Raw genomic sequence first — 15,668 nt, 5'->3', positions numbered from 1 at the left:
TTTATAGGAAATACATTTAAGCTAAAAGGGTTAAATGAATGACCTTGAAAAGCTAACTTGCAATAAGGGAAATTTAAAAAGGAAAGCAAGAAATATGGCAAAAACTATAAAAGTTAACCAAAAAGAAAAAGAGTAAATGGAGAGATATATTTATATGCCATATTTCTAGGTGGAAAGAGTCTGGATTAAAGACTAATTGAAAAGTTACAAAATATAACACAAGACACATACAACCACTCTACACCGAGACAACCATTCTGCTTTTCACTTTCAGTACAGTATTCAACAAATAACATAAGCTATTCAACACCTTATAAAATAAGCTTTGCATTAGGTGATTTTGCCCAACTATAGGCTAATGGAAGTGTTCTGAGTACATTTAAGGTAGGCTAGGCTAAGCTACGATGTTCAGTAGGCTAGGTGGATTAAACACATTCCTGACTTATGATATTTTCAACTTATGATGGGTTTATGGGGACATAAGGAAGATCTGTATGTATTTATATGAGCGCAGGGAAATGCAGGGTATGTACCAAATTGTTGACAACAGTCCCCCTTTGGGAAGGAGCATGAAAATTGAGGAGTGGAGGAAATGGAATTTTTACTTTTTACTTTGATGCATTTCTGTATATGCAAGTATTTTTCAATTAAGAGTGTATCTTGGGCTTCCCTGGTGGCGCAGCGGTTGAGAGTCCGCCTGCTGATGCAGGGGACACGGGTTCGTGCCCCGGTCCAGGAAGATCCCACGTGCCGCGGAGCAGCTGGGCCCGTGAGCCATGGCCGCTGAGCCTGCGCGTCCGGAGCCTGTGCTCCGCAACGGGAGAGGCCGCAGCAGTGAGAGGCCCGCGTACCGCAAAAACAAACAAACAAAAAAAGTACATCTTTTTTGTAATTGGAAATAATGCAAATCTGGTTGAAGAAGCTACTACAATAAGTTTTTTTAAATAGTCAAAAGCAATAAAAATAAGAATAAAACTATATAAAGTAAAAATTATAAATAATTTTTAATTATTATAAATAAAAAGAGAAAAAAAAATGAAATAAGCTCAATCGGGCTTTCTCAGTGGAAAACATCTCCCCACAGTGAAGTGTTTTGGGTCTTTCTGGGCAAGGAAAGTGACCTCTGATCAATGGCAAAGCCACACACTGGCCCTAGACACAGAGAAGCCCGGCATGTGGTCCCTACGGCTGTTCTGTGGAACAAGGACTTTGGCTTGGTTCCCTCGGAGTCCTCATTCTGTTCTAGAATTCTTTGGTCCTGAATGATGCCCTTATAGAAAGTAAAACACCAACAATTCAGAAGCAGGCTACTCTTGCACTCAGAAAGGAGGGAATCGGGAAGCATGAACAGCCCTAAACTCTGAAGTCAATTTTTCTAGAAAACATGAGTTGGTCTACAGAATGCTGTTTGACATGAGCCTGAGTTGTCATTAAGGGTATAGATGCCATCAGGGTGGGCACCTGTGGCTCCTTCCTCCACACTGATCTTCTGGGATCCCTAGCAGAGCTCAGGGCTCCTGCACCCTGCACGTCTCCAGGTGACCCCAAATGGACCAGATCCTCACCATAAGAGCCTGCATCTCCGCACCATCTAAGGTCATCCGCAATGTAACCCAGCAGTGTGTCTTCCAGGGTGAACATCTCTCGCTGGACCTTCGTGTACTGATGTGCCAACTCCTTGGTTTTGCTCCAAAAGACTGTCTAAGAGAGAATAAAGACAATCTATTATTGAGATCAATTTACTAAGTCAAAAAAACTCCACCGAATTTGCATCTTTTTAAATGAAAGAAAACATAGGAAACATCAGAATAAATCACCTATAGTAAGAGTAGGTGTTGCAGGTTTCACGGATCTCTGTGTGTGAGAATGAGAGAGAGTACATGTGTGGAGGGTGTGTGTGTGTGTGTGTGTGTGTGTGTGTGTGTGTGTGTGTGGTGTGTGTGTGTGTGTTCTCTAGGTCATGATGTAAAACGAAGTTATTATTCTGGATTGCAGGGAAAAAAGTCTGAAAGCCACTGATCAAAATCTTATAATAAACCTAAGCTCCAAACACATCTGGGGGAGGCATTAGGTAGTTTCAAATTCCTAAAGTTCTCCGCAAAACAATTTTTTCTAAGTGCTATTTTCTGGGAGAAGTGCCCTTTGATTCTTAAACAGCTCCATAACGCCTGCTTTTTGCCCCGAAATCTCCCCTATCCCCTTACAAAAAAAGGAAAAGAACAAATACAGTGAGTTTTTGCAGGGTCCCTTGTAAAGGTGCAGAAAGTTAAATTTCAGAACAATCTTCTGCTCCATGGAGCTATTCATTCTTAGTAGGAGGCAGTGGAGGTTTGAAGCCGGGGCCCTGGAGTCATGCTGCCTTATGAAACCCAGCATCACTGCTCACTGGCTGTCTGACCTTGGACAACCAAAGAATTGCTAAGCCTCATATTCCCCATCTGTAAAAGGTATCGATAATAATTGTAAGGAAGTCCTGAGATGCTGAGATGAAATGAGACAATGCAAATAAGGTGTTTGTCCCGTGTCTGTGGGCAGTCACTTATTCAGCCAGTGTCCCCTGGTGGTGATTTACCAGCAGCTACTCTGTGTTGGGCTTTGGGCTTGGTGTACACACCGGAGCTCCATAGTCGCTCCAGCTCTAACAATGGGAGAGACTGTAATTTGTGGCTGTCTTAAGGGCTTCGTGAAGATGATTTGGGGCACATTGAATTTTCACTTTAAACACTGACTTTAGAAAAGATGCACTCCATTACAGACCTTTTCCAGTATAATTAATGTATTAAAACCTAGGCCTCTATGGCTCTAAATCTTGGGCCATTTACATTTCAACTGGTCACTTTCAAGACCATCAAACCTGAGTAATCACTGGTCACCTAAACTTGCCAAGCCTCAGTTTTCTCTCTAGTGAAATGGGATTGCTGATATCTGACCTACCTATTCCACAAGTTGACTGTGAAAACCTAACAGAATAAAGATTCAGAAAGTCCTTTGGAAGCAAATAAAGGCCCTCAGCAAATGCAAAATGGCATTGTCGTCGTCATCATCATCGGAGGTCAGGGAGAGTTTTGCAGTTCTATAAGGTGAATTATTTTGGTTTGGATTGGGTTGGGGTTTGTGTTAGGTTTGTTTTGCCTGATTTTTGTCCGACTCTCCTTTCCTCTTTCTCTGTCCCCAGTTCTCTCTCTTACCTCCAGTCCCCAGATGTTCTAAATCCCAATGACATCCTGGTCTCCCAATGGACCCCAAGCTCCCTCCCTGCCAACCATGCCTACATCCTAATATACAGATTTTCCTCTTCCCTCATCCTGGTCAAAATGTGGTCCCATGGGCTTCCCTGGTGGCGCAGTGGTTGAGAGTCCGCCTGCCGATGCAGGGGACACGGGTTCGTGCCCCGGTCCGGGAAGATTCCACATGCCTTGGAGCGGCTGGGCCCGTGAGCCATGGCCGCTGAGCCTGTGCGTCCAGAGCCTGTGCTCCGCAACGGGAAAGGCCACAACAGTGAGAGGCCGGTGTACCGCAAAAAAAAAAAAAGTGGTCCCATGACCTCTTCCCTTTGACTTTTATCTTTAGTTTTTAAATCGATAACTTGGCCCAGTTACCTTGTCACAAGGCACAGTTTGCTTCACCAGCTTCAACAGTGGGTGGTAGTCTTCCTCTGTCGCACTGCAGGGGTCCTTAGAGATAAATGCATTCCTGAATGCCTCCCTGATCTTTTGGCAGTCTCTATCTCTGTGAGATAAAACATGGGAAATAAAATAAAAGATGAATAATTAGATTTCAAACATATGTTTAGAGCATAATTACCCCCCCCAAAATCTGTGTGCCAAGTGGTTCATATACATCATCACGTCTCGTGTGTACAACAGTTTTATGAGATGAGCATCACCCTCCCTGCCCTACAAGTTCCCTGCACTCCTGGGGCTTACTCTCTGGTTAGAGAGACAGACAGTAAACAAACAAGCAGATAAGCTAACAAAATAAGTATGGATTATGATAAGTATGCAGGAAATCAGTGGGGAATATTGAAGCAATGACCACTGGTCTGGAGAGGGCTCCCTGAGACTAAATGTTGAGAAGGAGTGCATTCCAGACAGAGGGTGCCGGAAGTGCAAAGGCCCTGAGGCAGAAAAGAACTTGCTGATTTTGAGGAAGTGAGAAAAGAACAAAGGGAGTGGTGGTGAGAAATAAACAAAAATAATCAGTCTTTCAGACAAGGAAACAATTTCAAATTTTACCTAATTACCATGGGAAAGCAGTGGATTGGTTTAAGCATGGAAGTGGCCTCATCTGATTTTTGTTTTTGATAAAGTCACTCTGAAAAACTCTGTGCCAGCCCCAAAGATGGAGCAAAGTCTCTGAAATAGGAATTCCAACCCCATGTCCTCTCCAAACAGCCCCTGGCAGTGAAAAGGCAGGCTGGCGAAGCAGCAGAGATGGAGGGGAGGGAGGGATGCTGGAGAAGATTGCAGCTGGACCTTCCCTTCTGTGTCTGTGTTAACTAGTGCACCTGAGCTCATCACTTCCTGGGGTGAAGGAAGTGGGTTTCCACTGGGAGTGCTCAGACACGGTTATCAGGACAAACTCCAGCCTTTGGACCCAGCATCCCAAGTGCAGTACCAGGTCAGGCAGCTAAACCTGGGGGAATAAAGACGAGCCCCTCGTTTCCTATTCCCTCTGAGCCTGCTCTGGCCCTGCAGGGCACTAACAAGGCAGCCATTCCAGAGGGTCTTTTGCCTTCCCAACTCAGGCTGGCCAAGTCGAGTGGATTATTCCTCCTGATAAGCCAAGGAATCAGAGGATACCTGTGAGACACAGGGCCTTACACCAAAGCCACCCTGTGTATGTTGGAGACTCATCTTCTCAGTCCAAAAAAGCTGCTCCAGTTCCAGCCATCATGACTACATTGCAGCCAGCAGGAAAGGTTAGGGAAAAGAAAGAGGACAAGAAAGGAGAAGGGAAAAGTAACAGCTGCAATGGGCATGTGCCAGCTGCCTTTTAAGGACAGGTGCTAGAAGATGTTCTTGCTATTTGCTCTTATCATATTTGCTAAAATGTAGTCATGGGCACACTTTGCTACAAGGAAAGATGAGAAATGCAGCCTTTAATGTTGATGGCCATTCCACATCTAAAAGTACAGTTTTACCACAATGAGATATCACTTCACACCTGTCAGAATGGCTATCATCAAAAAGAACACAGGGCTTCCCTGGTGGCGCAGTGGTTGAGAGTCTCCCTGCCAATGCAGGGGACATGGGTTCATGCCCTGGTCTGGGAAGATCCCACATGCCGCGGAGCGGCTGGGCCCGTGAGCCACGGCCGCTGTGCCTGCGCGTCCAGAGCCTGTGCTCCACAACAGGAGAGGCCACAGCAGTGAGAAGCCCGTGTACTGCAAAAAAAACAAAAACAAAAACAAAAACACAAACAACAAATGTTGGAGAGGATGTGGAGAAAAGAGAACCATCCTACGCTGTTGGTGGGAATGTAAATTGGTGCAGCCACTGCAGAAAACAGTATGGAGGTTTCTCAAAAAACTAAAAATAGGACTACAGTATGATCCAGCAATTCTACTTCTAGGGATATATCTGAAAAAAATCAAAAACACTAATTTGAAAAGATACATGCACCCCAGTGTTCATAGCAGCATTATTTATAAGTTCCAAGATATGGAAGGCCCTAAGTGTCCATCAACAGATGAATGGATAAAGAAGATGTGGTGTATACATATACAATGGAATATTACTCAGCCATGAAAAAGAATGAAGTTTTGCCATTTGGAGCCATATGAATGGACTTGGAAGGCATTATGCTAAGTGAAGTAAGTCAGACAGAGAAAGACAAATACTGTATGATCTCACTTATAAGTGGAATCTAAAAAATGCAACAGACGAGTGAATACAACAAAAAAGAAGCAGACCCACAGATACAGAGGATAAACTAGTGGTTACCAGTGGGGTGGAGGGACAAGCAATATGGGGTGGGGGAGTGGGAGGAACAAACTATTGGATGTAAGGTAGACTCAAGGATGTATTGTACAACATGGGGATATAGCCAATATTTTATAATAACTGTACATGGAAAGCGACCTTTAAAAATTGTATAAAAAATTAAAATAAAAAACCCCAAAAATTTAGAATAAAAAAATCATGAAAGCAGAGTTTTAATTCTAGAGAAGGGGCCAGCCTGCAGGCTCTGTCCCAGGAAGGTACCACCATTGTCCCATTTTACTGATAAAGAGGAAAATTTAAGGCTGTGAATTTAACCAAGGTGCCCGAGGTAATATGATCAGTAAGTAGTAAAGCGGGATTGGACCCCAAATCTGTGGGAGCTTCCCACATGGCTACAGCCTTACCGGGCAGGCTATTAAACTGTTCCAGCCTGTTGTCTTCATCTGTAAGAGGGAGATAAGAATACTTCATGCCTGGGAAGTTTTGGAGGATTAAAGGAGATAACACTTGGCTTGGCCCCCGGCCCCCGGCTCTTTCATGGACGCCTCTCCCCTTCCCCAGCATGCAAGAGACCGTTCACCTGCATCACTGCTGGCCCGTGAAAGCTCTGCCGGGAAACCATTATCCACCTGGCTCTGCCCATACATTATATATTTAAGAGAAAAACGTTCTTACATTATGTACTTCGACATCAGTCCAAGTTTACGGGGCACCATCACGGGAAGTTTAGAGCAAAGGTGTTTGGAGACTGTTTTACTTTAGAGGACCATGTTTTACTTCAATTAATGTAATGCAGTGGCCCTCACAGGAATTTCCTGTTCTGATCCCAACTCCCTCGTAAACTCTTCTGCCTCCCTCCTCAGCCACAAAGAGTGGAAGAGGAGAGACATCTCCTTGACGTGGAAGGACAAGAGAATTTTCCACCACAAATAAGCTGGCAGTGCAGCGAAATCACCGTGCGCTGGGCACCTACCATATACCAGATGCTTTCACCACCAAAAACGGGAGAACTCACAGACCTCCAAGAAGATTTTTATGCTTTTGGGGTATATAGACCCCTTCAAGACACATTACCTTAAGAATTCAAGAAACCCCAGGTTAAAAATTAAACCGAGTTCCTTGTTTAGAAGGAGCAGAGTTTAAAACATCAGAGTTGAAACAGACCTTGGAAGAGTTTATAACTCATCCATCTTCCCTTTCACTGTCTGAGACCAGAGCCTCCTACATGCTCCAAAAGTAAGAGGAAATAGGGAGAGGTGATGAGAAGGTTGGGGGCAGGCTTTATGAAGCCACTTTTCATCCTTAAAATCTGGGGGGGTAGGTAATAAATTTGGAGTTTGGGATTAAAATATACACACTACTAGAAATAAAATAGATAACCAACAGGGACCTACTGTATAGCACAGGGGACTATACTCAATATCTTGTAATAACCTATAATGGAAAAGAATCTAAAAAAGAATATATATCTATACATATATACATATATAAACAATCACTTTGCTGTATACTTGATACTAACACGACATTGAAAATCAACTATATTTCAACAAAAATGCTTAAAAAATCAAAAGTAAATATTTCACCGTGGATGAGCAATAAGCATTTTAATTGGTAGATAGATAGAAAGATAGATGGATGGAAAGAAAGAGGGAATTCCCTGGCGGTCCAGTGGTTAGGACTCCACGCTTCCACTGCAGGGAGCACAGGATTGATCCCTGGTCAGGGAACTAAGATCCCACATACAACGCTGCACAGCCAAAAAAATAATAATATATATATAGATATAGATATAGATAAAAATAAAAAGAAATTAGGACAGAGGGTACAGAGATGTCAGCAGTACTCATTCATACATGTCATTGCAGACATGGGCCTCAAGTTCACAAGTGTGGCTGGAAAAATGTGAGCCCTTAATTTAGTTATTTTTATTTGCAAAGCCCACAGTCCTCATTTTTGTCCCCCTGGGTAGAGCACCGTTCCATCAAATCAAATGGCAGCCAAGCAAAAGCTGTTTCGAGTAAGCAGGCTGGTTTCAAGAAAACAGAGGGCCTCAGGATCCCTGCGTCCTGCGGGGATGGAAGCAGATGTCTCTAACTAAAGAGGCGGCGTGGGAGAAGTAAGAACCATTTCTGAGAGTTCAGTATCGTTCTTCTCTTCAATAGCTCCTCTGTTCCAAAATTAGAGGCTTTAATTGTGACACTTCTAGGGCGGCCTACCCTTCGCTGTGAAGGGGATTGTTAGCCCAGCGGCTGTTCCTGAGAGCTCAGGCCATGCCTGTGGCCCCTACTCATGGTCACCTGGCCCAGAGGGTTGTTGGGCGTCACCGGGTCTTGTGAGCTCTGGCCACACATGAGGATCCCCTGGAGAGCTTTGGGAAACACACAGTGCCTGGCTCTGGACCAGCCAAGGCAGGATGAGGGAAGGGGAAGAGAGAAGAACCTGTAATTTTCCAAAAGCTTCCCATTCCCACCTCCTCCCAGACCCCTGGAAACAGCCCTCCTACTTCCTGTCTCAATGAATTTGAAGACTGTAGTTACCTCCTATAAGTGGACTCAGACAGTATTTTTCTTTTTGTGACTGGCTTATTTCACTGAGTATAATTACCTCACGGTCTGTCCATGTTGTAACATGTGTCAGAATGTCCTTTCTTCGGGCTGAATAACATTTCATCGTAGGTATTCACCACAGTTTGTTTATCTCTTCACCCATCATGGGCACTTGGGTTACTTCCTCCACCCATCCTTTCATTCCACAAATACTTACCAAGGACCTACTGCTAGCTTCACAACAGACACAGGGCTAAAAAGATAAATACACACCATTTCTATCTTCAAGGCACTCATGTCAAGGTCTAGAGCAGACAAAGAACAAAACACATTACAACTAAAGCACTGGTGTCCTGCCCAAGGCACTAAAATTTGCAAACACAATAAAGAGTAGAACATTTTCCCATTTTCTACTACCCAGGATAGAAACAGATTTAAAAAAGTAAAACAAAAACTTGATTAAATGTGAATCAGGATCCTCATTTTGAGAATGATTTTTCTTTGTTTTCTCCCCCAATTGTTGTGACACACGCAAAATCGATATATGTTCATAACCTCAGTGGGTTTCTCTTTGACCACCTGCTGGCTTTGCTTTCTTTGGTGGGTTCCAGAGTGATTAGTGATTTGTAGCCAACAAAAAGGAGATGCTTTATAGGGTGCCTGTGCTCAGCGGAATATAAAGCAGTCTTTGAACAAAGTTTTTATACAGAGCTTGGAATAGTTTGGGTGATGTTTATTTTAATTAAGTGGGAAAAGTAGGCCTAAACTTAGAGAAATAGAAAAAGAATGGCAGCAAACTGATCACTGGAGTTGTCTCTGGGAAGAGAAATAAAGGGGAATTTCTGCTTTCATCCTATACTTTTCTGTTGGCTTACAACAGAAATGGATCCTTGTATTATGCAAGTAACCTAGAAAAGAGGAGGTTAAATTTTTTTAACTGAAGATCTGGTATGATTACAATCAATTTTTTAAAAGTGGGAAAAAAACCCACAGTAATCAAACCGTGTCTTAAAAATAGTACTATCGGGCTTCCCTGGTGGCGCAGTGCTTGAGAGTCCGCCTGCCGATGCAGGAGACGCGGGTTGAAAGTATTTCTTGACAGCTGAATAATCAGTTTTAAATTTTGAGCTTATTCCTTACAATGTGGAAAGTCAAATTAACGTCTGCATTTATTTAAGCAATAATTTCCAGGTGCTTCTATTCATTGCTTTAAATATATGTATACATGCACACCTCGAATATATTGTGGGTTTGGTTCCAAACCATAGCAATAAGGTGAATATCACAATAAATTGAGTCACACAAATGTTCTGGTTTCCCAGTATATATGAAAGTTATGTTTACACTATTCTGTAGTCTCTTAAGTGTGCAATAGCATTGTCTAAAAAACAAAGTTCATACCTTAATTAAATAATACTTCGTTGCTAAAAAATGTTAACCATCAACTGAGCCTTCAGCCAGTTGTTATCTTTTTGCTGGTGAAGGGTGTGAAACATTTCAGGAATTACCAAAATGAGGCACAGAGACACATAGTGAGCAAATGCTGTTGAAAAATGGCGCTGATATACTTGCTTGATGCAGGGTTGCCACAAACAAAGAAAAAAAAAAAAAAAAAAAAAAAAAGTAATATCTTGTTGCTAGGGGTATAACGGTTGCTTTGTGACATTTTCTTCCCTATATTTTGAATGTTTCTATAATAAGCATATATTACAATGAGGGGCATGGCAAAACTTTCATTTTCTTTTCAAGTTGCTTGAGCTGTTAGACCAAGCATTTGAGACTCTTGGAAGGTCTCAGAACATGGGAACAGCTCAGATTCAAACCCCCGTGGTCGCCACCTACCACTTCTGTGCCGTCTCCCACATCTCTGGGCCGAAAGGTGACATCTCTGGGCCGAAAGGTGACAACACCAGGGGAGACTTAGCATTGGTGACCCAGACCCATTTCTCAAGACCTAATGACATGAAATATGGGGTGAGGTGAGGGCTAGGGCCATGCACCTCTTCCAGGGCATCTTTCTTTCCACTTTAAAGACTTCCTTGCATCCTTAAGCAAAATCAGATTGTCAGATCACACTCTCACTTATCCCAGATTGTACCCAGAATCAAACTTTGTGAATAATTTCAAGGAGACGGGTCACTGAGAAGCTCAAAGCAAGGGCATCCTGTATAGCCTACAGGGTCCATCCTGTCCTCCTTCCTGGCCCAGAATGATAGATGAAGTTACCAAATGAGGTTTTGCAAGGTTCCTCACACAGCCAGAAGGACTGAAGTGATGAGGCATCTCCATTTTATTCTCTGGAGAACTCTACAGTTTTCCATGATTTTTCAGGGACTCAAACCTCACACGTACTGCATTTATTTTCTATCAGTGATCCTTTAACAAAGGACATCCTGCTGAGGGCATTCAAGAGATAAGTCTCTTCATTCTAAGGAATATCACTAGCATGTCTGCCCAGAGGGCCAGTTGTCAAGGAGATCCCAGCAGCTCACTTGCCATCCTTTAATTCCCTCATGGGCAACCCTCTTCCTAAATAAGTAAAGCCAGCTACTTTAGCTCCTTCCTCCCTTGGGCCCAGAGTGCACCAGGTTGTATGTGTGTGGAGATGGTGGTGATGAAAAAGAGAAACTCAGCTCTTGACACACGGGAGCTGGCCTGGCACTGGTAGGAAGGCTTTGGTGTTCTCCTGTGGACCACAACTCCATGACAGTGACATCAGGTAAGGTCACTGTGTGACCATCACAGCACGCCATGTGAACAGACAAAAGCAATGTCCAAACTGCACACACACAGATGAAGTGACCCAATATCCATTCGTTGTATCTCATATGAGTGACTGCTGCTTCTTTACCAATTACAGCTACAGCTTTGCTTCATTCTTCCAGCCCGATAGATAAGATTTATTAAGATTCCCTATCACAGAATTACCCCCTTCCCCTCTGCTTCCTGGCAACAAAGCCAGCCTCCTCGAACCTTTGCCAAATCTCATAAAATAAGCCTGAATCTTACAAGTCCTTTCTACCATCCTCAGACAGAGCCCTGCCCTGCCCCTGTGGGTCCCTATGGTAAGCACTCAGTCTTCTCGCAAAGAGCGATACACCCACCCTGTTCAACCACAGTGTAGTGGGTGGTCTTGGGGTTTGGGGGAGGTATTGACGGTAACCCACCGTCTGAATGCGACATTACAGAATCGAAAGGCCTGTAAAAATCATCACACCTTCATCAGTGTTTATGCCTAACAAGCTCCAGGAGCAGCTTCTGAAAGACATGATTTGTTAATAAGCAACTTTCCGTGTTGAGCTGGACTCTCAATCTGACAGCTGTTTTCTGTTTGCCTCCTTAACTGGTGACCTGGAGGCTCAATGCATGCAGGCTGGGCACAGATGTCAGGATTCAAGGTCACTGGGATGTGCTCCCCTTTCCTCCCATTCAGCTCCTCCCAGCAGATGCCATTACCTGTCCCCCGAGAGTATTCCCTCTTGTTCACTTCCCACCCCTTCTCCCTACCTCTGACCCACCTAGGTAGGTCGTCTCCCGTGCCCAGAAGTCATGCTAGAAGGAGGAAGGAGGGGGCACGAACATAGCAGAGCACTCACCGTGTGCCAGGCGCTGCGCTTGGCGCTCACTTTGTATGCATCCAATTTAACTCTCACACCAGCCCCAGGGCGGGCAGGGGTACAATCCCCTGCTACTGAGCTTAGTAACTTGCCCAAAGCCAGTCAGCAAGTGGCACAGCTGCCTTAGGACTAAACTCTGCTGTCCCTGCTAAACAATGCTGCGTCCCACAGGAAATGTTAAATCATGTCCCTACCTACCCCCAGAACGAAGTGGGTCCTAACAGAAAGGAGGACCCAAGACCCCAGAGGGGTTGTCATTTCCCTGTAGGTCACATGAGAATTTGAAGACCAGAATAGGGACAGAAAGTAAGTGGAATAAGAGGGGACGTGGCAGAAAGTGTTAAAGTTTTATGCTAAAGCGAAGAAAACAAAAAAACAAACCAAAAAAAGATATATTTGGTGGTTAAATCCATTTTGTATGCTGTCAGCCTACTTCAGGCTTTGTAACTCTGTAATGTCACCTCTCTCTAAACCTACATCCTTCCCATAAATGACAATTATATTTCAAAGTCCCCATCAACGCAGCAACATCACCTTCGTAATTTGTTGCTCCCCGGGGAAAGTGCTCACATCCCAAATCCTCTTTCTTAAAAGCACTTGAATCTCAAGGGGTAATTACACTCAGTCTGTGAATTTTCCTGCTGTTATGTCCTGCAGGGCCGCTTGTCTTGGACCAAAGAAAACGTGCAGGTTAACTCAGCTATGAAGTCTCAAATTTGAGGTTACTGGAAGCCTGCATTGAAGGTGAAGACTGCCACCTAGTGGAAGAAGGGGGTAATTGTCAGGATTCACTGAGGCAATTAGGACTTCCCTAAGTAGGATCTTAAAATCAGACTCTTCCGGCTGAAGGAAAGCTCAGAAATCATAATTCATCAATCTGGCAAATATTTATTGAGCATATACTATGTTCCAAGCACATTTATGAGTAAGTAAGATACACCAGTGAACAAAATACACAAGAGTCTCTGTCCTGTGAGAATTCCATTCTACCAGAGCAAGACTGACAATAAACCAATTTTCAGCAAGACTGACAATAAAGATAATGAATGTTGTAGAGTATCCTAGAAATTTATAAATTCTATGAAAAAAATGAAAAATAGAATAGGATAAGGGTGTCAGAGGTTATGGGGGAGGAGGTGTCTGTTTTTGGCATTAAACAAGTAGGACAGTAGATGACATTTCAGCAAAGAATTGAAGGAAGCAAAGAACTCAGTCATACAGACATCCAAGCAAACAGCGTTCTGGGCAGGAGGAACAACCTTCCCAACAGCCTGAATGCCTGGTGTGTTCAAGAAACAGTAGAGAAGCCAGTGTGGTTGGAGCAGAGTGAGCAAGGTGGACAGTAGATAGAAATTAGGTCAGAAAGGTGATGCCCCACTGAGCAGAGTTTCATAAGCTTCTACTCACAGTGAACTGAGGAGCCATAGAGGATACTGAGCACAGGAGGTACATGATATTACTTAAGTTTCAAAAGATTTCTCTGACTGCTTTGTTGAATATAGTCTGAAAGAGGGAACAGGCAGAGAACGGTAGACCAGTAATCCGGGCAAGTGCCCACGGTGGTTTGGACCAGGGTGGTAGCAGTGGTGATGGTGAGAAGTGATAGATTCTTGATTCATTGTAAATTTCCTAACAGATAAGATGCATGGTGTTAGCGAAATAAGGAGTCAATGATAATTCCAGGGTTTGGGGCCTGAGACACTGGAAGGCTGGGGTTGCCGTTAACTGAGACCAAGAAGGCTTTGGGTAGAGGTATTGATCAGGATACATAATATACTATGTAGTATATGTTATAACATATGCTATATATGAAATACTACATATTATATACTATATATTAAAATTATATTCTACATATTATATCAAAGTAGGATATATACATATATATAATTATAGGAATGCAAAAATGGGAAACATTGAGCCATAAATTTAACAAAATATATGCAAGACTTGTACTCTGAAAACAAAACATTGCTGAGAGAAATTTTTAAATGACTAAGGAGATAGAGAGATGTCCCATATTCGTGGGTTGGAAGGCTCAATATTAAGATGTTACCAAATCACAAATCAAAATTTCAGCATGCTTTGTTAAAAATATTGGCAAGTTGATTCTAAAATTTATGTGAAAATACAAGCTAGCCAAAGCAATCAAAGGAAAAAAGCTGGAGGACTTATATTATTTGGCTTCAAGACTTGCTAAAGAGCTTCAGTGATCTAGACAATATAAGAGCTGTGAAAGGATAGCTATAGATCAAGGAAATAGAACAGAGAGTTCAGAAAGAAACCCATACATACATGGTACTGTAGAGTGAATTTTGTGTCCCCCAAAATTTGTAAGTTGAAATCTAGTTCCCAAGGTGGTAGCATTTGGAGATGAGGCATTTGAGGTAATTAGGTTACGAGAGTGGAGCCATCATGAATGGGATTAGCATCCTTATGAAAGAGACCCAGAGAGCTCCCTCCTCCCTTCCTCCATGTGAAGACCCAGAGAGACGAAGGCCACCTTTGAACTAGGAAGTAGGTTCTCAGCAGACACTGAATCTGCTGGCATCTTGATCTTGGACTTTCAGCCTCCAGAACTGTGAGAAATAAATTTCTGTTGTTCATAAGCCACCCAGTCTGTGGTGTTCTGTTATGGCACCTGGAATTGACTCAGACATGGTCAACTGACTTTCAGGAAAGGAGTCAAAGAGATTCAGTGGGGAAGAGAAAGCTTTTTCAATAAATGATACTACAGCAAATAGGTTTTTCATGTGTGAAAAAAATGAAATTGACCCTTATTTCACACCATACACAAAATTAACTAGAAATGGATCAAAGACCTAAAGCACAGTTATATAAGAAAAAATGAACAAGTTGGACCGTATAAAGATTTAAAAAACAAACTTTTCTCTTTAAAAGACTCCATTTAAGAAGATGAAAAGGCAAGTCATAAAGTGGAAGTAAATATTTTCAGGATACATCTGATAAAGGACTTGTATTCAGAATACATAAACCACCTACACCTCAATGATAAGAACTAAAACCTAATTTTTTTAAGATTGGGAAAAGATTTGAATATATACTTCAATAATCCCATGAGGTAATGTTCAACATCATTAGCCATGAGGAAAATGCAAATTAAAACCACCATTAAAATACCACTGCAGGGGCTTCCCTGGTGGCGCAGTGGTTGAGAGTCCGCCTGCCGATGCATGCGACGCGGGTTCGTGCCCCGGTCCGGGAAGATCCCACATGCCGCGGAGCGGCTGGGCCCGTGAGCCATGGCCGCTGAGCCTGCGTGTCCGGAGTCTGTGCTCCGCAACGGGAGAGGCCACAACAGTGAGAGGCCCGCGTACCGCAAAAAAAAAAAAAAAAAATACCACTGCAAACCCATCAGCACACTTCTAGCAAGGAAGTGTAACAACTAGAATATTCATACCCTGATAATGAACACATAAAACTATACAATTACCTTGTGAAACAGCTTAGTAGTTTCTTTTTTTTTTTTAAAGCTAATCTTACTTTATTCCCCATCAGTCTACAGATGATTCTGCTTTTTTTTTTTTTTTTTTTTT

At 42.9% G+C, this 15,668-nt stretch overlaps 1 protein-coding gene across 1 annotated transcript in view; it reads right to left on the bottom strand.

The window, feature by feature from the left end:
- The window catches only part of CD38 (CD38 molecule), a 36,668-nt gene that overhangs the window by 12,778 nt on the left and 8,222 nt on the right, over window positions 1–15,668 (bottom strand). Inside the window, exons 2-3 of the mRNA XM_007464075.1 lie at window positions 3,600–3,729; window positions 1,566–1,701 (exon numbers count right to left, since the gene is read on the bottom strand). Coding sequence (XP_007464137.1) covers window positions 1,566–1,701; window positions 3,600–3,729 — 266 coding nt within the window. The remainder of the gene's footprint in view (window positions 1–1,565; window positions 1,702–3,599; window positions 3,730–15,668) is intronic.

Source organism: Lipotes vexillifer, unplaced genomic scaffold (genome assembly GCF_000442215.2).
Source record: "Lipotes vexillifer unplaced genomic scaffold, Lipotes_vexillifer_v1.1 scaffold1653, whole genome shotgun sequence".
In the NCBI taxonomy this organism is placed as follows: domain Eukaryota; kingdom Metazoa; phylum Chordata; class Mammalia; order Artiodactyla; family Lipotidae; genus Lipotes; species Lipotes vexillifer.
This window is presented reverse-complemented; position numbering and strand designations above follow the sequence as displayed.